We start from the raw sequence: 22,722 nt of genomic DNA, 5'->3' as shown, positions 1-22,722 counted from the left end.
CGCTGAACGAGTTCAGTTTCTCCAGCCGGAGGATGGGAATGACGCCCATACCTTAACCACCTGCTTCAGAAGTTTGCTGGGACGGTGCAGCCTGAGACCCAGAGCACCTGCCACAGCGTGGGCGTCGATAAACATTGTTTTTGCTCTTACCTGCTGTATGAGTGTCCTCAGCTGCCCTACCAAATTACCACGAGCGGGGTGGCTGAGAACAATGGAAATGTATTCTCTCACTGGCCTGGAAGCCAGAGTCTGAAGTCACGGTGTGGGCAGGGTTGGCTCCTTCTGGAGGCTCTGATGGAAACTACATTCCATGCCTCTCTCCAGCCTTAGGATGGTGCCACAGACTTTGACATTTGTAGCAGGGTCCTTCGCTTCCCTCCTTCTGTCTTCACGTGACCTTCTCCCTGGGTGTCTTCACACGGCCCTCTTCTTGGCGTGTGTCCACTCTCTTCATATAAAGACACCCGTCATTGGATGTGGGGCCCACATTAATTCAGCCAGTATGATTTCATCTGAACTGCACTATACCTGTAAAGACCCTCTTTCCAAATAAGGCCACATTCTGAGGTTCCAGCTAGACGTGAATTTGGCAGGGGGAGGGGCACTATTCAATCCCCCGTGCCTGTTTTTAAGGAGCACAGAATCCAGTGATGAGATGGAAGAGGGACGCACCAGACTGTGACTCAGAGCCGGGTCCAGCCCAAGATCAACCTGCAAAGTGCCGCGGACAAATAGGTCGTACTCAAGAGTCAGCGTGGTGAAGGCCACTTACTGGTGGGGGTGGGCTATGAACTTTTCTTCTGGTTGCATCAGGAATTTGCTAAATGGTGATGGAGCAGAGGAACTAAAGGAGGAACACCCAGTTTGAGCAAAGGCATTCCAGCAAGACCGGCTGTTGGCTTGATAAACGGTCAGGTTTAAGATATGTGTAAGATAGAAGATAAAGAAGCCAGCACATGGAGGGCCTCGAGCTGAACAAGAAGCCTAATTACACCTGGAGGCGGTGAAGAGCCCCTGGAGGTCTGAGAGTCGCCTGTTGGATACTGTTGGATGTTTCATCCTGACTTCAGTGCCTGTGCATTTGACGGAAATGCTGGGCTGGCTGTCTCCCTGGGCAAATCCCCATCACACCTCTACTCGCCCCTTGAAATGCAGTGTGCAGGGCCACGTTCCAGAATGCTCCATGTTAATCTCATGGCCACCATGAGACACCCGCCCTCCTGCGCCCCACAAAGCACGGGCATTCATGATTAGAGGTTCTATGTTAGTTGTGCCTCCTCTGAAGAATATGGAGTGATTGTTCAGAAAATGATACATGTAGATCCCTACCTCACACCCTATGCCAGAATCAACTCTTAAGGGACCGGAGCTCTCGGTGTCAAAAGTGAAATAATACAAGTGCTGGAAGGAAACAACATGAGTGAATTTTTTGTATTCAGAGGTGAGGGGGAGAAAAAAAAAAAAACAACCCTTTATAAAAGGCCAAAAGTCAGAAGCAACAAAAGAAAAGGCTGACAAATTAGAAAGCCTCCCCAAACAAAACATCGTTCGCAATGCAGTAAGAAAATAAGCAAAGTCAGAAAGTAAATAAGCTGACAGAAAATATTTGCAACTTATAGCATGAGCCTCCTAATATGTACAGAGAACTTTTAAGAATCTCTTAAGAAAACACAATTATTTCATAGCAAAAAGGGGGGGCAAAACACACGAATAGAAAGTTCACAGAAAAAGAAATGTAATTGAGTTCAGACTTCTGGCCTCTAGAACGAGGGGGGACATAAGTTTCCATTGTTTGGAGCTACCCAGTTGGGGTCATTTGTTAAAGCAGCTCTCAGAAACTGAAACACTGACCATAAGAAGGAAATTCTATGTAATTTAATAATACGTTGAATAAATAAAAACCAGTGATTCAATAGGAATAATCCAACGTAAGGGGACAAAAGAAGAGAGAAGAGCAAAAAGATCTAATTATGCCAACCCCTTATGATGAAAATCAGCAATGAACGAGAAAAGTTCATCGTTTACATTCTCATTGTTGGAAGAACTGTGGTTCATTCACACTTTAGGAAGGAAAGGTCTTCTTCACAGAAAAGAAAAAGAAAAAAAAAAAAAAAAAAGCCAGGTAACAAGCCCAGGAGGAATGGTAGGATTCGTAGAATCACCATTTGCAGCTTCCAGGGAAGGGGCTGACTCAGGCAAGGACCAGCAATGAGTTCCAAGGCCATCAGGGGGAAGAAGAGGATGGTTGTAAGGACGGTCCTACCCCCACAGACTGCTTCTCAGCTCACCCTTATAATGGAGAGAACCGGCTGTCAAACTTTAACCAGCTGACCAAGCTGCACATCATTGTGGGGGGTGGGGGGCAACCTGACATTAGGGTCGTCCAATACCACACGGCCCATAGCATCACAGGGGAAGTATCCATCCTAAAACGTCCCGCCAGAGTCTACTCAAGCCTTGGCCCCAACTTCCGGTCGGCATGGGGTGGAGGTACAGGTTAAACGGCACCATGAGGACTCAGATAGAGCCACAACGCGGGACCTTCCGCCAAACTAGGCTGGGCTCTTATAAGGGAAAAAGAAAACCCCAAAAGCAACAACAGAAATCAACGTCGAAAGAAAGGGGTAGTGGGCACTGTTGCGTCACAAAGGAGACGAAAGGAACAAGCAAACACAGCGCTCGAAATGGGACAGGATCCTGATGCCGAAAGAAGGACTCTAAAAGAAAATTGGGGGAAACTGCGAAAATGGGAATATGGACAGAATATTCGATGGGATTGGGGAATCACTGGTAATTTAGTAACTGTAGTTATGTGATGTTGCAAGAAATATCTGTTCCAGAGACACACGCTCGAGTGCGTGGGCGAAGCGTCATGGCGCGCGCAGTATACCTTCAGGATATTTTATCAGAACAAAACGTATTTGGACAAACATACATGTGCACCTAGAGAGATAAACCACACTGGGCAAATATGACCACTCTTGAAGAAAGTGCTGGGTATGTACGTGCCCATTAGACGCATTTCATTTGCTTTCCTGTCGGAAATTTTTCAACATAAAAACTTGAAAAAATCTTCGGAGATCAAAAAGCAATTGGAAAAGGCAGGGAAGGAAAATTCTGATCCCGAGATGGTGAGGTCCCCCAGACCCCTGCACCTTCTCTTTCCCCGTCTGTGGAAGTGGGGGGGTGGGCGGGAGGGGTGGCCCGTAAAAGGTGGCAAAATGCACATAACACAGCATTTACCGTCTTAACTCCTTTTAAGTGCCCAGTTCAGCAGCGTGAGGCATATTCCCAACGCTGGGCGGCCGTCAGCCCCATCCGTCTCCAGACTCTTTCATCTGGCTAAACTGAAACTCTGTCCCCAGGGACCATGCACTCCTTGTTTCCCCTTCCCCAGGCCCCGGCACCTGCCCTCCTGCTTTCTGTCTCTGTGATCCTGACTTCTGTAGGTCCCTCAGATACACAGAATCTGACAGGACGTGTCCTTCTGTGTCTGGTCGGTTTCGCCCGGCATGGTCATGTCCCCCAGGCTCTCCCATGTTGTCTCGTGCGTCGGGATCTCCTTCCTTTCAAGGCTGAACAAAATTCCACTGTATGGATAGACCATGTTTATTTTTTTTAAGATTTATTTATTTACTTGCCATTTGCAATGATGTGGAGGGAGCTAGAGGGTACTATGCTGAGAGAAATCAATCACAGAAAGACAATTATGATTTCACTCACGCGTGGAATTTAAGAAACAAGACAGAGAAGCATAAGGGAGGAAGGAAAAAATAAAACAAGCCGATATCAAAGAGGGAGACAAACCATAGAGACTCTTAATCGTAGGAAGCAACTGAGGCTTGCTGGAGGGGGCGTGGACGGGAGGATGGGGTACCCGGGTGATGGACACTAAGGAGGGCACATGGTGTGATGAGCACTGGCTATTCTATGCACCTGATGAACCACTGAACTCTACTTCTGAGACTAATAATACATTATATGTTAATTAATTGAATGTAAATAAAAATACATTAGGTTTTTTAAAAAGAAAAAAAGATTTATTTATTTTAGAGAGGTTGGGGGCGGACAGAGGGAGAGGGAGAAAACCTCAGGCAGACCCCCTGTTGAGCAGGAAGCCGGATGCCAGGCTCGATCCCAGGACTCTGAGCTCATGACCTGAGCTGAAGGCAGAGGCTCCACCCACTGGGCTACCCAGGCACCCCAGACTGGTTATTGCTGTACTCGTCGTCAGCAGACACATGGGTAGCTTCCCCGACTGGATTGCTGTGAACACTTCAGCTGTGAACACTCAGTTGTGAACGTGAGTACAAACAGCTCTTTGAGTCCCTCCTTCGGATGCTTTCAGGTGAACGCTCCGCAGTGGAGCAGTTGCGTCTGGGCAGGAAGAACTTTCCCGCTTTCCAAAGGAGGCATGTGTGTCTTCTTAAATCTGCAAACCAGTGAACGTGCAGAAATGCATGGCCGTCCCGCCTTTCAAGGACGTACTGTCTGAGTCACAAGGGCACAGGGTTGCCCCCCTCAGCCCGGCATCTAGATCACTTTCCTAAGTGGAGACCTCTTTCTGCAGGCTCGTGGGGTGCTAAGAAGCAACTGGAGGAGAGAAATTCCGGTCCTGCTGCGGTGTGCTCTGCGAAAACTGTAGCTGGAAAATCCGTGAAGGCAGCCAGCATGGGCAAAACAGATGTAAACCGAGTGCAAGCCCCAGGAGCTGGAAGCCTGTCTCCTGCGGATTCTGTGCGGTGTAGCCTGCCTGCCGGATGGTTCTAGAGCAGGTGAGGGACGGATCGCCCTTACAGCTGCGTGGACTTGGTCATGGTGCCCGGCGCAGCTGGGGGTGGGTTCTCCGTTTCCCATCATCCGCCCAGTAATTCCAAGTGGCAAAATGCTCCCGCAGCTGCAAGGGCTGGCTTGTGAATCCCCTCCACCCTGTCTGGCCCAGGTCGGTGTTCCCAAAGCACTAGTCCAGTCCTGTCTGCAGCCTCTGGGTGAGTGTCCTGCGAGCATCCAGGGGACATGAACACGGAAGTCATCGGGAGTGCACAGGGCAGTAACCAAATGTCAGGTGTTTCATTAATAATCAACCCGCCATGTAAATTAGCACGGCCCTCCTGATAGCAATCAGGCTGACCCTGCCCTGTTTTTCTTTTTTTTTTTTCTTCTTTTATGTCCCCAGGAGCCAAGGCTGCTCCTGGCTGTGTCATTGAAGAGAGAAATCAAAGAATCCCATCACCAGCTAGCAAATGTTTCTGCTGAGAAATGATCAGTTACAGCTCTAGAGGGTTTACATTTATAAATGGTTTTGCCGGTATCCACTCGTTTGCCACCTACAACAACCCCAAGGAAGCATCATCCTTAGCCCCATTTCGCAGATGTAAAGTCTGAGGCTCAGGGGAGGCTAGTAGCACCTGTTCCAGGTCCTGCAGCTGGTGGGTATCAAGACCGGGCTGCAATCCTAGGTCTGGAGGCCAGTACGATGCTTGCATTTCACTCCAGTGACTGGAGAGTTAGACATCCTCTCTGGAGTTATGTTTTAGAAGACACAAGTAACACACTTAGCTTGGAGGTGATAAAACAATGGTCCCCGTTTTCAAGGGCTTTCAAGAAGGTTGGGGGTGCCAGGGTCCCAGTCCTGGCTTTGCTTTTTAGGGTTCTTTTTTTTTAAGATTTTATTTATTTAGGGGCATCTGGGTGGCTCAGTTGGTTGAGCAACTGCCTTTGGCTCAGGTCATGATCCTGGAGTCCTGGGATCGAGTCCCACATCGGGCTCCCTGCTTGGCGGGGAGTCTGCTCTTCCTCTGACCTCTCCACTCTCACATGCTCTCTCTCAAATAAATAAATAAAATAAAAAAAGATTTTATTTATTTATTTGACAGAGAGAGATCACAATTAGGCAGAGAGGCAGGTAGAGAGAGAGGGGGAAGCAGGCTCCCCGCTGAGCAGAGAGCCTGATGCGGGGCTACTGAGATCATGACCTGAGCGAAGGCAGAGGCTTTAACCCACTGAGCCACCCAGGCGCCCGCTTCTTAGGGTTCTTGAGGCCTCAGTTTCCCCTTCTGAAAACTCGGGGACTGAATGGGGGTATCTGTGCCCCCCCCTCTAGTCCTCAGTGTAGGGTTTCACATTTGCTTGAGGGCAATTGTTGGAAAGTCTCTGAGGAGGTTCCCAGGGAGAAGTCACAGGGGTGGATGGAGCAGGTCGGCTTCTCCGTCCTCTGCTATTTCCTGAACCTGGGAACGGGGTCCCCACGTGCCCTCTTGGACACCCCTGCCAGGTCTGCTGGGAGGAACCGGACAGGAACGCAGGTCCCGGGGCTGCTCACCCGCACCCCTGCCCGAGCAGAGCACCCCTCGGTCGGTGCTCGCCTGAGGCTGACGCTGGGCCCTGCGAAATGAGTGCCCGGCAGACTCCAGCCGCGCGGTCTTCCCGTCCCCACCATGGGTTCATGGATGCAGGGCGGGGGCGCTCACAGATCCGGGGAGGCACTGCCGACCGTGCGGGGCTGGACAGCAAAGGGCCAGCGGGGATCTGTTCCAGCTGGAGAGCATTGCAGGCGCGGACGCTTGTGGAGAGGGAGGGGTCTGGGGGCGGGGCGGGGGGGGGCGATAGAGGAACTAAAAGAATACACATCACGGGTGATGAACACTCTTACCGTTTTCTTCATTCTCCGACCATGTACCACTCTTGTGATTTAAGCAGTACTCAGGTGGACGGACGGACGGACGGACCGACGGAGGGTCTCCAGGCTGGGTTTCGCCGGGAGAAAAGGGGGGAACGAGCGCCACTGTGCGGCCCTCTGGTTAATTGCGTCCCCGGAAGCGCAGGGACGCGGGGGGTCGTGGGGTTGTGGCCCGCAGGGCACTGCCATACGCTGCGTTTGCAAGCGGGACTCCCGCCACCCCGGGCGCCTGCGGCTCCTGGCAGGGAGCCTGGGCTGGGGAAGAGCTCCACCAGCCCCCGAATTCTCTGCAGGGCAGGGAACGGGAGATTTTCTGGTAGAGGAGGATGGCCCCCGGGCGCAGGGGTGAGCTGGGCGCCCCCAACCCCAGGGTAAGGACCACCTGGTCCATCCTGGAGGGTTCCGGGGTGGATGGGCTCAGCTCGTGTTCGTTGCATTCTGCGTTCTGTGGCCATTCTGAGCCAAGCCCAGAAAGGTGCCTGGGGTTAAACAGCTAATGCCCAGGAGTGCGGGGCCCAGAGCCTGGACCCCGCTGCTGCGCACCCAGCACAGCACGGTCACCCGCCTCGGCTCCCTCACCGCTTCCCCAGACCGCCTGCACTTGCCCGGGGTATCAGCACAGGGGGTAGGGGGCTCTGCACACTGTCGGGCCTAGCAGCGGCTCTCGCCGCATCCCCATCACCGAGGTCAGTGTCTGCGAGAGGACTCCGTAGCATTCCTACTCATAGGTGGTTGCCGATCCCATCGACAAGCCGCCCAGTGCCCACGACAAAGAATCCAAGAGCTGCAGGGGTGGCCCCAGGGATTGCGGGCATCCAGGAAGGCTTCCTGAAGGAGGTGAGAGCAGAACTGGGCTGCAAAGGAGGAGATCGCAGGGAAGAACATTCTGGACATGGGGAACAGGAAGGGCAAAGGCAGGGGCTGGGATTTGGCCTCTAGCAGGAAAGAAGGCAGCATGTTCAGGCGACAATACGAAGACGCTTGGAAGGTGGAAGGTGGAAGCCGTGACCCAAACACCTCGCTGGCCTTACTCAGTGTGGCGGCAACCGCTCTTTCCTTCTCGAACTCAACCTGCCTCCTCGAGGTTTGGGCAGGAGGCGGGCCAGTCCTGGCCAACGAGAGACCCATATCCCTCCCACCGGCCACAGTGATTGGGGCAGGGATGATGCTGTGTGACTGCGCTGGGCCAATCAGAGTCATTCTGGGCCTCCTGCCCCAACTACAGAGGGCGGGGCTCGTTTTCCACTGGTGTTTCTCATCTGGTAGGACTACAGTTGGCAGTGTTGGTGATCTCAGCCCCAGAGAAGAAGGGAAAGCTGCGAGACGGAGAGAGATGCACGCACGGATTCGGTCGTTCGTTCATCCATTCGCTCTGTAAAAACATCATGGGTGTCAACCATACACCGTTGTCAGCGTTGGAGACTCACTGGGCCGTGAGCCAGGCAAACGCCACCCCCGATCTTGGACTGCTTCTATTCTGTGTGGGCAGTCAGGCCAAACGAGAGATCAGTAAAAAAGGTAATAAATCAGCAGGACATCTTCAGATAATTATGGTTGCCACAAAGAACAAAGGGCCGAAGCTGGCTGGGATGGGAAGGTCCTGCTTTAGTTAGTGGCCAAGGAAATCTCTCTGCTGAGGCGACATTTCAGCTGAGATCCGAATGAGTCAGCCATGGGGAGATCTGAAAGTTAGGCCATCCTAGCAAAGGGGACAACAAATGCAAATGTCCTGAGGCGGGAACAAATGAGATCCAGATCCAGACAATACCATCTGAGCATCTGGATCCAACCATGCCTGAAGCCGGAACTTTTCAGTGACATGAACTAATTGCTTTGTTGTTGTTGTTAAACTAGCATCAGAGAAACTGCTGTTATTTGAAAGAGGACTGACACTGTGAAAAACACTGAATGCTGCTCTCTGAAGCTGAATTTTGTGTCCTGTTAGGTAAAGGGAAATCACCGAAAGTTTTTAAATCAGGGAGGCATCTTCATGATCATGCTCCTTCTTTCCTTTTAGGTTCATCTCTCCCTCCCCTTCCTCTACCCTCTACAGCCCACCGGTACATGAATGTGGCTGCTGTCAGTGCCCCCAAAGGTCCTGCCTCCAGCTCTTTGCACATGCTCTTCTTTTTAGACATTCTTCCCTACTTTTTGTCTCCCAATCAAGTCGGCCTGGCATCAACCTAGATGTCGCTTCCATTAGCTTCATTAACTCTCATGACGCTCCAAGTCTGCGCTCATTTCCCTGTGTTCCATGATTACATCACAGCACTTAGCAGCCCAGTTTGCAAATTTCAGGGTACTGTGTCCCACCTGCTGGACCAGGAAGCCACTCCCGACAGCTCCCATCTGGTTCTTGTTGGAAACCCCAGCATCTGGTACCTAGCAGGCACTCAATAAACATGTGTTATCTAAGAGAGTTATAGACTGAATGTTTTTATCCCCAAAGTTCATGTTGAAACCCTAACCCCCCGTGTGATGGTATTTGGCGGTGAGGACTTTGGGAGGTAATTAGGTTAGATGAGGTCTTGAGGGTGGGGTCCCCATCATGGAATTAGTGTCCTTACAGGAAAAGGAAAAGAAGCCAGAGTTTAAGTTCTCTCTCACTCTCTCTCTCTTTCTCTCCCTCTGTCCCTCGCTGCATCCTTCCCTCCCTCTCCATCTGCCTCTCTCCCAAGTGAGGACTCAGCCAGGAGGCAGCCTGCTGAAAATCTAGAAGCTTGTCCTCACCAGAAGCGGAGTGTCCCGGCACCTTGTTCTTGGACTTCCTGGTCTCTGCAAGAAATCAATGTTGTTGAGGTCACCTGGTCTGTGCTATTTGGTTATGGCAGCTTGAGATGACTAAGACAGGGAGGCAGGCAGGAGGCAGAGGGAAGAAGGAGGAATCTGGAACAGGCCAGGTACCAGTAGTAACTGGATTAACTGATTGAATGACTGGACACAAGGACGCTACAGTGATTTAGCCCTTGGGAGAAAGTAAATGAAGGCACTTCATCTCCAGGGCTGCCTGCTAAGGGCAGCGGTGTGGGAGGGAACCCCGAGGCTGGGAGGTTTCAGGCCACAAAGTGCGTCCAGGTGGCTGGAGGCGTGGACACTGCCCTCCCGCAGAGGGGTCCGCGTGGCTCAAGACAAGGCCCGCTTTCACTTCCGGGCTGGGGTCCTGCTCTAGGAAGGGGGTTTCTGCGTTGGTTACTGAAGGAGGAAGATAAACATCCCAAGTGAGATCACAACCCCAGAGCGGCGTCTACCCAATACAGCTGCGCTACCCCAAACCGCGTTATGCCCCAAATGAAGAAGTGGTTGACAAGGTGAACCGTGGAAAGCATTAAATCTGTTCATAAAAGCCGCAGGAGAATTGGGGAGGTAATTAAAATAACAGCCAGTGGAAAAAGAAAGACCTGACAAGCGAAACAAAGGGATGTGCCTGCATAATGGAGGGAGAATGGGAAGAAATGGGAATTTTTTCTTACAGTCCTTGCATTCTTTTTTAAGTTTCCTGCTTCATGACAAACAGGCCCGTTGGCTGTTGGCAATGTGGAGCACCCAGAGAATATTCCAGATGCTCCCACACTCTCTCTCCTCCAAGGAGGGTCCAAGGGCTCAGTGCCATGGTTGGAACCCACGCCCCCCCATGCCCCTGACCCCCAGTGGCATCGCTCAGGCCCTGCTGACCTCCCGCCTGGACCCCGCCGCAGAGGAGCCTCGACTGAAACCCCCTTTCCTCCTCATGCCGGACCGGACCTGCAGTTTAAGAAGGGGCTTCCTGTCGCCCAACTTGTTTTCTTGTCGCGGGAAACATAACCTCTCCAGCCCTGGGCTGGGAGAGCATGCAAATCAGCCTAACAGTGCTCCGTTCTGTGCGCTCTCCCCTCATGCAAATCCTCCTGAAATAAATCAGGCTCGAGGGGCAAAGGAGGGAGAAGGTGGGGGGTCGCGGGGTGGGGCTCGGTGCCAAATGGGATGTGAGGGCTGAGCCGGGCTGGGTCCGCTTCCCCGGTGACCGCAGCGGGCCGCCGCCGTCTCCTCCGCGGCCGCTAGATGGCGGCACACGCAGGGCCGGGGACGGCGAGTGCACCTGCCGCGGGGACCGGAGCGCGCTGAGCCGCCCGCCGCCGCCGCCGCCGGGACGGGGACGCACCTCGGTTGCTCCTTCACCTCTTCTGGGGTCCAGGCTGGGGAAGCGTGAACTCGGCTTTTCTTCTCAAAGGCCACCTCTGCAGGGACGAGAGGGACCTCTCTAAGGGCGGTCCGCCGCGGCTTTGGAGCAGGCTGCTGCTGGCTCAGGATGGAGGGGGACAGACAGAGACAGACGAAGGAAGGAAAGACGAAACAAAGTTACGACTTTATGCAAAATCAGGTACATAAGTGCTTTTTTTTTTTTAACTTTAAGTTTAAAACCCGAATGAGTTAGCCATTTCTTTCTCTTCCAGGAGGCGTTCGTTAGAAAGTCTGCACGCGGAGCGAGGCTTTTTTAACTTTAAGTTTAAAACCCGAATGAGTTAGCCATTTCTTTCTCTTCCAGGAGGCGTTCGTTAGAAAGTCTGCACGCGGAGCGAGGCTCGCAGGGTGGAGGGCTGGCGGGAGCCCCAAGTCCGAGCCCGGGGAAGCTTTGATAAGCAAATACAGCCCCGCGCTCGGGCGCTCTCTATTGGCTGTTCCTTCACCGCCAGATTTTGACACAAATAATCAGATTGAAAATCAAGGAGGGGAACAGAAGAGGAAAAAAAAAAAAAAAAAAACCAGAGAGAGTGAGAGAGAGTTAAAAAAAAAAAAAAAAAAGGAGAAGTATCTATTCGAGCAGAGAGTCCGAGGTTGACAGAGTGGAGCGGATCCCCAGAGGCCGGGAGGTTCCCACCCAGACCAAGATCGCATCCAGGACCAGACGACAGAGCTGGGGACAGGTGAGTGCTGTCATCCCAGCCTCTTCTTTTGAAATTTGCATGTCTGACTTAGATTGTTTCCAGGCAGGTCACCCGGGCCCTTTGGCAGTTACAGGAAGAGTAAGGGACTGGGATATCTCTCCCACGAGATGCCCTTGAACCCAGCAGAGAGGAGGTGGTGGGAGGCAGAGCCCTGTAGGGGCTTTTCCAAAACCGGGTCGGGTCTGACTGGGATCACCTGTGTATGCAAGGTTATACCCTCAACCCTAGCTCTCCGGGGGACCTGGGCAGAGCATGGGTGACGCTCATTCAAGCATCTGGCTTAGTGTAGCCCTGTCCCTCCATCACCCTGAGCTTCCCTTGTGTATAAGATCAGAGAGAAATTGAGAGAACTCTGAGGGAAGGTCTACCGCCGGCAACCCGTACTCCCCAGTGCCCTTCACCCACGTTCCTGGGGCACTATGAGAGGGAGTGTCCTCCCATCCAGGGCCCCATGGGGAGAGAAGGGAAAATGCCTTGTCCACCACCCCAGCCCCCAGAAACCAGAGGGCTGCAGAAGGGCAGGGGGCATCTCAGTCTTTTCTACCTAATCTTGGGAGAAAAAAGACTGAGTTTAGAGTCTGGGCATCGGGGCGAGGTGCCCTCCCTAAACTAAGACTTGTTAAGGGGGGGGTGGTGGTCCGCAGAAGAGCTGTGGGTATGGCTTGTGTACATTTTTCTGCGGGGAAGGTCTGCAGCGTTCATGAGTTTCCTGGAGGGGGCAAATTAATTTGCAGGCTCCGGACATGAATCTGATAGGAGCTAGCTAAGTTGTACCTGCCCACGGAGGCTCACACCTCCTGACTAGTTCTCAGCAGGCAATCAGTGGGTAGAAGACCAGTCTTAGCGAGGTCTTCTACAAGTTTCTTGTCCTCGGAGCTGGTGCACAAGGGACCCTTTAAGAAGGAGACGTGTGAGGTGTCTTCCAACTCAAGACTCGGGGGTCGGTGTGCTGGTTTCCCTGCAGAAGGTGCTTGGGAAGCATCAGAAAGCCTTATCTGCCTTGGGTTTGATGGATGAAGTTACTCAAAACCAACGCAAAACATTTCCTCGAGGCTTTCGGGAGGGCGGATGGGGCTGGGGGGCTCTTGGAGACCACGAGGACTCCTGAAGCTTCTGGAACCCGATCGCTCCCAGGAAAATAGCCTGATCATCTATGGTCTCGTCCCTTTTCAGAAACAACAGAAAACCTTACCCCTCCTTAAATTAGAGGGAGGGTTTTTTTGTTCATTTGTTTTCAGGAATTCAAGCCAGTGGGAGCTGCACCAGTTCAGAAATGTCCAGGAAATGTTTTGTTCCCTCATTTCTGTTCCTTTTGTAGTAAAATATACATGACGGGACCGTGACCTTTTTCAACATCTTGAAGTGTACGGTTTTGTAGCGTTAAATGCATTCACGATGTTGGGCAACTGTCACCATTCTCCAACTCCAAAACTCTCTTCACCTTCTCAAACTGAAACTCTGTCCACATTAAACACAAACTCCCCTCCCTTGCCCGTCCCCCCAGTCCTTGGCTCTCACCACCATCCTTTCTGTCTCTATGAATCCGACTTCTCTAGGGACCTTGTATAAGTGACGGGTCCTACAGCAACCATCTGTTTGTGACTGGCGTATTTCGCTTACACGGTGTCAAGATTTATCCATGTTCTAGCCTGTGGCGGTCTTCCTTCCGTTTTCAGGCTGAATAACGTTCCATTGTATGGATATGCCACATTTCGTTTCTCCGTCATCTGCTGATGGACACTGGGGGTGCGCCCATCTTTTGGTTACTGGGAATCACGCGGCCGTGCATTGGGGGTTCCAAATATGCCCGAGTCCCTGCTGCAACTCAGAAGTTGATTCTGATCTCTTGTGACATGGCAGTCTCTGAACTTAGGAGGAGATATTTGAGAACCGCTGGCAAATCTCAAATAAAAATAATGACCCCTTCCTGCCGGGGCCGCTAACATGAAACAGACCCATTTCCCCTAACTACTACGTGGAAAGGGTTTTTTTGTTTGTTTGTTTGAGTCACGTCTTTAAATATAAAGGAAGTCCATAGGGTCCTCTGAGAAACAACAGTCTTGCCCAACCGTCCCAAAAAGGGAACCCGGGTGATGAGGTTCTCAGTCAAGGTAGGTCAGTCCTGTGCCGAAGGTCAACAAAATGTGCATGGGATTTTAGAGCAAAAGGGAAGTTTAGAAATCTCTTAGTCCAACGGTCCCTTTTGAGAGATAGGAAAACCAAGCCCCAGGTGGGAGGCCCACGTAGCCAAGTTCAAGGTCACGAGATCATACTCAGCCCCACGGGAGGCCCGTGGCACCTCATTGTGCCAGAGTCACCAGGCTGTGGTTCCGAGTCCACCTGGACGTAGGGGTTCGGGGCCGAGATTCCGACTCGAGGTCAGGACACCCTCTGTCGGGATGGAGGGTTTGGAAGAGATGTTAACAGCGAGTCTCCTTCCGGAGGCTGATACCATCACGGCCCCTGTTTCGTGAAGAAATCTTTGGGTTCTTTCACAATCTCTGCTCTGAGCTCTTTCTCAGAACGGTCCGTGTGAATCAAAACGGTGTGGTTGTTAATTAACTACAGTATAGGTGATTGGTTCCTATTTTTTTTTTTTTAACTCCGCCAACAGGGGCCAAAAGGAAGTTCTCCTGGTGTGTTCCGCACACGGGGAGCTTAAGGGCTTAAAGCCCTGGGCTTGGCTCTGCTGCTCTGCCAGGCTTGGTGGAGAGAACATTCTAGGGAGGGTGGGGGAGGGTTGGGGCTCTGAAGGGAACCCGAGAGTGGACCCTGAGCGTCCCCTTCCTCCAGCCGGGGACTGCGGAAGTGGGGACCCCTCGCTCATGAACTTGTGTTGTCCTGACTTCTAAGCAGTTGACCTCTATGGTGTCCTCAGGCTCTGAGCCCAAGGGAAAACCAGAGCTTCTTGAAGGAGGTCTTTCTCTCTTGCTTTTCCATTCAAAACTCTCTAATCGCTTCTCGGCCTTTTGGCTAAGATCAAGTGTAGTATCTGTTCTTATCAGTTTAATATCTGATACGTCCTCTATCCGAGGACAATATATTAAATGGATTTTTGGAGCAGGGAGATGGAATAGGAGCTTGCTCCGTCCACTCCACGCATCGACCTGGTATTGCAGTACTTCCAGGAACGGGGCACCCCCGTCGGGGACTATGACTCGGTTGAACATCAGACCGGTTAGTGGTGCTTTGCTTTCTTATTTTGCCAGGTGGTTTTTGCCACACGCTGCTTTTATTTTACTCTGTTTGCCTGACACAGGCGGGTCTAAATTTTAAGACAGCAGTTTCAAACACAGGCTGTCTCTCTTTACCTTTCTCTCTCTCTCTCTCTGTCTCTCTCTCTCTGTCTCTGTCTCTGTCTCTGTCTCTTTTTCCTCTCTCTCTCTCTCTCTGTCTCTCTCTCTCTCTCTGTCTCTCTCTCTCTGTCTCTGTCTCTGTCTCTGTCTCTTTTTCCTCTCTCTCTCTCTCTCTGTCTCTCTCTCTCTCTGTCTCTCTCTCTCTGTCTAAAAAATTAAAAAAAAAAAAAACTCTCTAAGAGCCCATGTGCAGCTTGTGGGTTCTAGAAAAGACAGCGGTCAAAGAAATACGATTTTTCCATCATCTTGCCACACCAACCAGCCTTCTCTCCCTGCTCCAGGCAGTCCGTCTTTATGGGTGGCTGGAAAGACCCCAGGGGCCAATGGTAAGAGCCCTGGGCCAGGAGTCAAGTCCCAGCAGGACAGGAACACGGGGCCTGGACAAGCCACTTTTCTCCCTCAGCCTCAGTTTCCTCTGTGAGCCCAGAAGACAATCACTGCTTCCCTTGCGCCAGTGGGTGTCAGTTTGATGGCATATTGCTCATCATGAGCTCTAGACACCTTTCTTAGCACGCAGGCGGGCTTCCCTCCGTGCCAAGTAAGTGCCGACCCCGTGTCTTTTCAGTCGACAGTGTAGAGGCCGGGAGGCGGGGCCGGGGGGCAGCCTGGGGTCTGCCTGGGATCAGGAGCCAGTCTCCAAGCCTCATTCCTCCTTCGTGAAACGGGGCAGTAGCCACTCAGCTCCCGGGTCCGAACTCACGGAGTTAAGGCTACGCAGATCCTGGCTACAAGAAATGTCTCCGGCCATCCCAGCAGCCCCATGCCTAGCTTTGGCTCTCCTTGGCTTGCTACTAAAATACTCTGTGCAAAATAATAGATCATCTTTTGATAGTGAGACCATGGCCCTCGGAAGGTCCTCTAGAAAAAAGGGCAAGACCACACAAACCCCACCTCCCCTGGCGTGTGCGGGTCTCCTCTGGCTTTGCCCAGGGTCCAGCCTCCTTAAGGGATTCCTGGAGCCAAGAGTTAGAAGGGGGTAGATGGGGGGTGAGAGGAACCCTGGGGGAGGGGGAGGAGGCAGAGGAAGACTGTCCCTGGTAGATAAGGCCACCGCGGGCTTCCCGACAAGCCTGGGAGAGACAGGAGGCCAGGGAAGCCTAGGAAGGGCACAACCTGACAGCTGGACTGGACCCCAGACCCTCTGGGAACTTTTCAGATCCCGGAGGCGAAGAGTTTGGGGCATGTCCCTGCTCCTGGTCCCCGGACTCATCCCTGTCCTCAGAGCACAACTGCTTTGGGCGGGGTACTGCGGTTGCAACCAGACAGGACAGGACAGGATGTGGGCTGTGCCTGCCTTCCTGAAGCTTCTTCTCCTCCAGGCTGTGATGCCGTCACCTGCTCAGGGGTCCTGCGGCCCCACACCAGGCTGAGCACTTTGTACACCTCTTTGTAACAGAGGTCCCTTTCTGCCCCCACACCGGCAGGAAGATGGCTTGCGATTTGGGGACAGCTAGGGGTCCCTCTCCTGCCTGGCTTGGGGTCACGCGGGGGGAAGGGGTGACTCCCTGGGCCTGCTCCAAAGGCAGGGCTCCCTCTATAATCTCCCTCCTCCCAGCCAGCTCCTCGCCTTGGCCTTATCACCCAGCCCTGGCTGTTGTTGGAGCAGCTGTAATCCTTTTCCCGCGCCTGGTCCTATGGTCCCTGCAGCCCTGCAAGTGTCAAGGTGTTCAGGCTGGTCTGGCTCTGCCACAACCCAACCCCCACCCAAGACCGAGAGCAGGTCCCTTTTCTGATTTCCGTGGCTTCCCCCACCCCCTGAGCGGTGGGTGCGGTGACCACGCGGCAGAGCTGGGCTGCCCGATGCTTCGTTCTCACAGGTGGCAGACACTGGTCTCTTCCGCCACAGGCACAAAAAGCCCTCCGGCTTCGCAGCGGGGTGACATGGGGGAGTCCTCTCAGGCCTTGAGCCCCACGTGCAACTCCAACCCCCTCCTCGACCCCCGCTCAGAGAGAGAGAAGCCTGGACGCTGCGCCTTACAGAAAAGGGGGTCGGCCCCGAGAGGTCAAGTGTCTGCCCCAAAGTGCACAGCGGGTGAGCTGGGAGTTTAAGCATCCGGCTCCAAACCCCAGCTCAGACCGCTCCGTCCATGGCCTCCGAGTGCCGCTCCCACGGGGGCGCGAATGCATATTTCTGGATGGGGGGCCACCGTGTGTCATATTTGAAGACACCCCTGTCCTTCCTTCTCTGCTCTCGGTGCAATTCAGGGCATGTGGGTAGGAGACTGACCGTGGGGGTGTTCTAGAAGGTGGGTGTATTAATTTCCTAGCGAGGGAGGCCTGTGGGGAGGTTAGGGTTTGTAGCCACTGCAGCAAACTGCCAGAAACCAGGCGGCTTCAAACAACACAAAATTTGTTCGTCCAAGGTTCTGGAATCTTAGAGATCCCAAATCAAGGCGTCCTCAAGGTCAGTTCCTTCTGGAGGCTCTGGGGGAGTCTGTCGCGAGCCTCTCTCGCGGCTTCTGGTGGAACCAGCGATCCTCTGGGTTCCTGGGCTCGTAAGCACGCCCCTCCCACCTCTGCTCCTGCCTGCAGACGGTGTTCTCCCTGCACGTCTGTGTCTTTGGGCCCAAGGTTCCCGCTTTGTATAAGAACCCCGGACATACTGGGCTTAGGGTCCGCCCTAACTCGGGATGACCTCATCTCAGGTAAAATCTGCAAAGACTGTGTTTCCGCAGAAGATCGCATTCACAGGTTCTGGGAAGACATGAACTTCTGGGGGCCACCATTCATCTCAGGACAGTGGAATCCGATGTCAGGAGAAGGCTCTGACATAGAGAGGCTGTTGCCTTCCCGCCCTTCCTAACTGCCCCCCCCTCGCAGGTGTGGGTGCACACTCACCATGCCACGCTCCTTCCTGGTAAAGAGCAAGAAAGCTCACACCTACCACCAGCCCCGCGTCCAGGAAGATGACCCGGTCTGGCCTCCTGCCCTTAGCCCTGGTGAGTCAGGTCTCCCCCTGCGGCACCCACCCAGGCCTCCCTGCCCCCCGTGTTGGGGAGGCGACGGCATCCCTTCTGCAAATGCAGAAGGTCAGTAAATGCTGAATGAATGAATGAATGAATGAATGAATGTATCCATCTCTTCTGACCCCTTGAGATGGTGGGAGCACCAGGATTGGAGCTGGTTAGGACATGTGGATCCTAACCCGACTCAGAAAACATCTAGGGCTCTTGGGTGCTCAGAAAGTTAACACTGGGCCAGGAGTTCTCCCCGGCGAGGGGTTCCTTTCGGCCCCCCCACCCCCCGCTCCCGCCGTCCTGGACAGGGCCTGGGCACACGAGCATCTGGGGACAGCAGCAAGTGCGACTCTGGGTCCCCTGGTATCACTGATGGTCTTGTCTCCCCACAGCAGCCAGGGACCAAGTCCTGAGCAACGATCCTGTCTTCAGCACCCTGTTCCCAAACCACTGCTTGACCTGGACTGACCTCAAACGCGAGCCAGAGCTGGAGCTGGACCAGAGCATGAGCAGGACGTCCTTGGTGCCAGGTACCGTGGCAGGGGCCCCAGGCCATTCCCCACCAGCCAGTGCAAGTAGAGCAGAGGGGGGATAGGCTCATGCAAGCAGTGATCCTAGGAGTTAAAGTCAGGTTAGACCGACAAGGCCATCTGGATACAATCCGGGCTCTCCAGCTTCTGCTTGGACCCAGACCCTCTCCCACAGTCAGTGTTTGGGGCTACACAGCACAACCCTCAGCATGAGGTCAGTAGGTGGAGAGAGGTGGGGAGCAGTGCCCTAAGTTTCAATGAATCAGCACCATTCATGTGTCCCACTCTCCGCAGAGGGCCCTGCTGTAATGCCCCGATCCCAGGACAGGGACTCCGACTCACCCCCGTTCTACAAGCCCAGCTTCTCCTGGGATGCCCTGGCCTCGTCCTACGGCCACAGCTACCGGCAGGCCCCCTCCACCATGCAGTCTGCCTTCCTCGAGCGCTCCGTCAGCCTGTACGGCAGCCCTCTGGTGCCCAGCACCGAGCCGCCCCTGGACTTCAGCCTCCGCTGCTCCCCAGGCATGGACACGTACCACTGTATCAAGTGCAACAAGGTGGGCAGCTGGGCCGTGGGCGGGCTCGCGGGCCCTGCTCCGGGTCCCCTCCCCGGGTCCCTGGCAGCCGGGTGCCCCCTGTGCTGTGCGTCTCGGGTCCTTCCATGGGACCGAGGGTTCAGAATGCTCGTCCTCACTGTGGTTCGATGAGCCCGGGGATGCAGACAAAAGGTTCCGCGAGGCTGCTGCCCTGGCCCCAGAGCACACAGCAAGGTGACATCGGTGCCAGGCTTCACCTGCGGCTGTGGCAGACTCCTGGCTCCCAGCCGCTCGGCCATTCCGCCCCTAGCTAGGGCCAGGACGGGCCTTTTACATGCTCCCAAGCCCCCATTTTCTAGACAGGAATCCAACCCACAGAGAGGGAAAGGGACCTTCCCAGGACACACAGCAATTCCAGCGGAATCGGCACTCCGGTGCTTCTCCTGCTTTATGCCCATCTGTGCCTGGGTGCGGAGGGGATGAGGGTGATCTTGGGACCCCAGGCCCATCTCCCTCTCCTCAGCCCCCAGCGGCCTCACGCTCTGCCCCCTGCCCCCAGGTGTTCTCCACTCCACACGGGCTCGAAGTGCACGTCCGCCGCTCCCACAGCGGGACCCGGCCCTTCGCCTGCGACGTCTGTGGCAAAACCTTCGGCCACGCCGTGAGCCTGGAGCAGCACACGCACGTCCACTCCCAGGTGGGCAGCAGGCCAAGCCCAGGACACCCCCGCCCCACCTCCCACTCCTGCCCTGGGCCTCCCGCAGGAAGCCTCGGGGCTGTGGCCGGACCCCTCACCCTGCCCCGGAGGGTGACACAGATCGGGGGTCCTTTACTCCCTCCTCTGGGTCCCCAAAACCGTCTTTTAAAAATTATTATATCAACATACTTTACCTTGTTCTTGGTAATGAATAATCGTGCTTTCGTGCTGGTCACGCTCTCGTTTTCCCAACACCCACTCTTGACCGACTTCCCTCCCTGGCGGGCCAAATGTGCTGCTGGGAGAGCGCCTGGCCGGGGGATGCTCAGAAATGACGAGCGTGGGCCGTGTGCGCAGAGCCAGGGGCCTCGGCTTCGACTATTAGGATCTTGGCGTCAGGCTTAAATGACCCTCTTGTCCCACTTAGCTGCTCGGATATTCCATTCTGGGGAAAGTGCCCGATGACCCGAGCTGCGAACACCGGGAGAGGCGGGGTAGGGTCATGAGAGCTCTCAGCTGTGAGCGCACACCCCAAGCTAGTTGCTGGCTCAGCTCTCTACCCTTTGAGCTCATTACTGCTGTTCTCATGTACAGATGGGGAAACTGAGTCTCCAGGGGTTAAATGACTTGTCTAAGGTCATGCAGCCTCTAAGCAGGAGAAGTCAGAAATGGGACCCAATAAAACAGACTCTTAGCCAAAGCACTGCAAAGCCCATGACCATGTCCCAGATCAGTCCATCTATCAGTCAGTCAACAAGCCCGTGGTGCGGCTCATTGTGCACGGGATACTGTGAAGGTTGCAGGGGAAAGCCCAGAGGAGGCCTCTCAAGCCCCATGCCTCAGCGCCCCCCTCTTGGGATGCAGAAATGGGGGTTTCTGGGTCCTGCTCCGCCAGGACCCGTTCTCCAGGCCCCGCCAACGAGTGTCCTGTTCCTCAGGGGATCCCGGCAGGGCCCGGACCTGCGCCCGGCGTGGCAGTCCCGGGTCTCGAGGCCCCGCCCGCGCCTGACCCCCCGGGGCCTCGTTTCCTCCGGCAGGAGCGCAGCTTCGAGTGCCGGATGTGCGGCAAAGCCTTCAAACGCTCGTCCACCCTGTCCACGCACCTGCTCATCCACTCGGACACGAGGCCCTACCCCTGCCAGTTCTGCGGCAAGCGCTTCCACCAGAAGTCAGACATGAAGAAACACACCTACATCCACACGGGTGAGGCGCACGCCCCTCGCCGGCCCCGGGGCTCCTGGGCCGCTCGGCCCAAGCCGCCTCTCCCCGCACCCCCCAGGGGCGCTCCCCTCCACGCGGGGGGCTGGGCGTGCCGCTCCTTAACTACACTTTGCGTGGGAAAAACCCCGGGAAGGAAGGAGCCCCAGTGTGATCGCGGGGCGAAGTGAGACCAGCAGGTGGATTCGCCGTCCGCTCACTCCTCCCCTCATTCACTGCTCGGCTCTCACCTGAGCGCCTGGACCCCGTCCCTGTCCGCGCAGGGTGCAACCGGGGGGGGGGGGGGGGGGGGCTTGTGTTCCTGGCTCCCTTTTGTAGTTCTTCTCTAAAGCGCATGTCGGGCCCCGAGGTAACACAGCCGAGTCCGGGGAACAAAGGCAGGGCAGCGGGGCGGCGGGTCTGGCGCCGACAGCCCTGACCCGGCCCTTGCTGCCCCGCAGGTGAGAAGCCTCACAAGTGCCAGGTGTGCGGGAAGGCCTTCAGCCAGAGCTCCAACCTCATCACCCACAGCCGGAAACACACCGGCTTCAAGCCCTTCAGCTGCGAGCTGTGCACCAAGGGTTTCCAGCGCAAGGTGGACCTGAGGCGGCACCGGGAAAGCCAGCACAATCTCAAGTGAGGCTGCACCTGCCCCGGGCTCCGGCCAGGCTGCCCTGAGGTCCCGTCACCCGGGGGAGGCCACCCTCCTGCGTCGAGATCCCCCGTCTCCTGGCCAGCCTGCCCTGGGATCCCCTGACCCAGAGGGAGGCCAGGCTCCTGTGCCTAGATCCCGGCTCTCCCGGAGTCAGTGCTGGGCAGGAATCGTTCAGCTTGGTTTGAGACTCACAGAATAGCTGTGCAACCTCCAACAAGCTGCTTTCCCTCTCTGGACCAATATTTTCCTGCTGCAAAATATGGGAACTGGGCTGGGTCTTTTTTGAGTTGAGGTTGTTTAGAAGTCTAAGAGCTTGGGCTACTTCCCTCGGGCAGAGCCCAGAAAGCCAGTGTAGCCCCCTGCGAACAAGGGTTCCGAGAATAGTCAAGAATAGGAATCCAAACAGAAATTCTTCCCCTCTGCCTGCTGCCCACTGTGCTGGAATCTGGTTTGTAGTGGGTCTCTTTCAGGCTGCCACGGAGAGCCAGAGCGGTCTCCTGCCCCCGTGGGAGGCCTCATCCCCCTCTGCTTCAGCCAGATGTGCTGGCTGTCCCGCACTTCTGACTGGCACGCAGCTGGCCCCAGAGTTCCGGCTCTGCTTTCAGGCCCAGCGGCTGGAGAGACAAGCAGTCGTGCTATCAGGAGCCCGTCCCTCTCAACTGCTGTAAATAAAGTCACAGATTTATTAACCCTCGACCAGTGTTTATTAAGTGTGTCCTGGGTGCAAGTTAAGCTTTGGGGAGGGATGGTGGGGGGCTTGGAAGGGCAGAGAAAGCCGGGGCACCTGGCTGGCTCAGTTGGTCGAGCACGTAACTCTTGATCTCAGGGTTTTAAGTTCGAGCCCCACGTTGGGTGCGGAAATTACTAAAAAAATGAAAACTTAGAAAAAAAAAAAAAAAAAGCTTTCCAGAGAAAGCTCTGGAGCTGCTGGCAGAGGGGGTGGGAGATGTGGACTCAGACCAAACTGGTAAGTGCGGGAACAGAAACGAAGGAGCCCCCTGGGGCGAGGCTCCTGCCGTCGGGGGGGGGCTGTCTCAGTCTCCGTCGGGGGGGCTGTCTCAGTCTCCACCAGCGGCTGTACACACTGCCGTAGGGGCAGTGGCTTAAAACCATACAGTTTATCCCCGTCCAGTTCTGGAGGTCAGAAACCCAAAACGAGTCCTGGGAGCAAAACCCAGGGTGGGGCAGGGCTG

General features: G+C 54.7%; 1 protein-coding gene and 1 non-coding gene across 6 annotated transcripts; both read left to right on the top strand.

Moving 5' to 3' along the window:
• Positions 1-10,629: 10,629 nt before the first annotated feature.
• Positions 10,630-22,188, top strand: GFI1B (growth factor independent 1B transcriptional repressor). Of its 5 annotated transcripts, none has more exons than XM_046023183.1 (8): positions 10,630-11,036; positions 11,460-11,580; positions 17,778-17,896; positions 18,307-18,444; positions 18,739-19,001; positions 19,540-19,677; positions 20,616-20,880; positions 21,336-22,188. In XM_046023183.1, the coding sequence occupies exons 3-8, from the start codon at positions 17,797-17,799 to the stop codon at positions 21,512-21,514; spliced, it is 1,083 nt and encodes a 360-aa protein (XP_045879139.1). In that variant the 5' UTR covers positions 10,630-11,036; positions 11,460-11,580; positions 17,778-17,796; the 3' UTR covers positions 21,515-22,188. The 5 variants fall into 5 exon arrangements, with proteins under 5 accessions (XP_045879139.1, XP_045879141.1, XP_045879142.1 ...); XM_046023185.1 differs by having other exon boundaries at positions 11,202-11,580; positions 18,310-18,444; XM_046023186.1 differs by having other exon boundaries at positions 11,202-11,580; positions 20,715-20,880.
• On the top strand, positions 14,555-14,745 carry LOC123953707. Its single transcript, XR_006820958.1, has one exon. It is a non-coding gene; the product is annotated as a U2 spliceosomal RNA (small nuclear RNA).
• Positions 22,189-22,722: the final 534 nt, after the last annotated feature.

Source organism: Meles meles, chromosome 11 (genome assembly GCF_922984935.1).
Source record: "Meles meles chromosome 11, mMelMel3.1 paternal haplotype, whole genome shotgun sequence".
Classification (NCBI taxonomy): Eukaryota; Metazoa; Chordata; class Mammalia; order Carnivora; family Mustelidae; genus Meles; species Meles meles.
The sequence above is the reverse complement of the archived record's forward strand: the minus strand, read 5'-3'. Positions and strand labels throughout refer to the sequence as shown.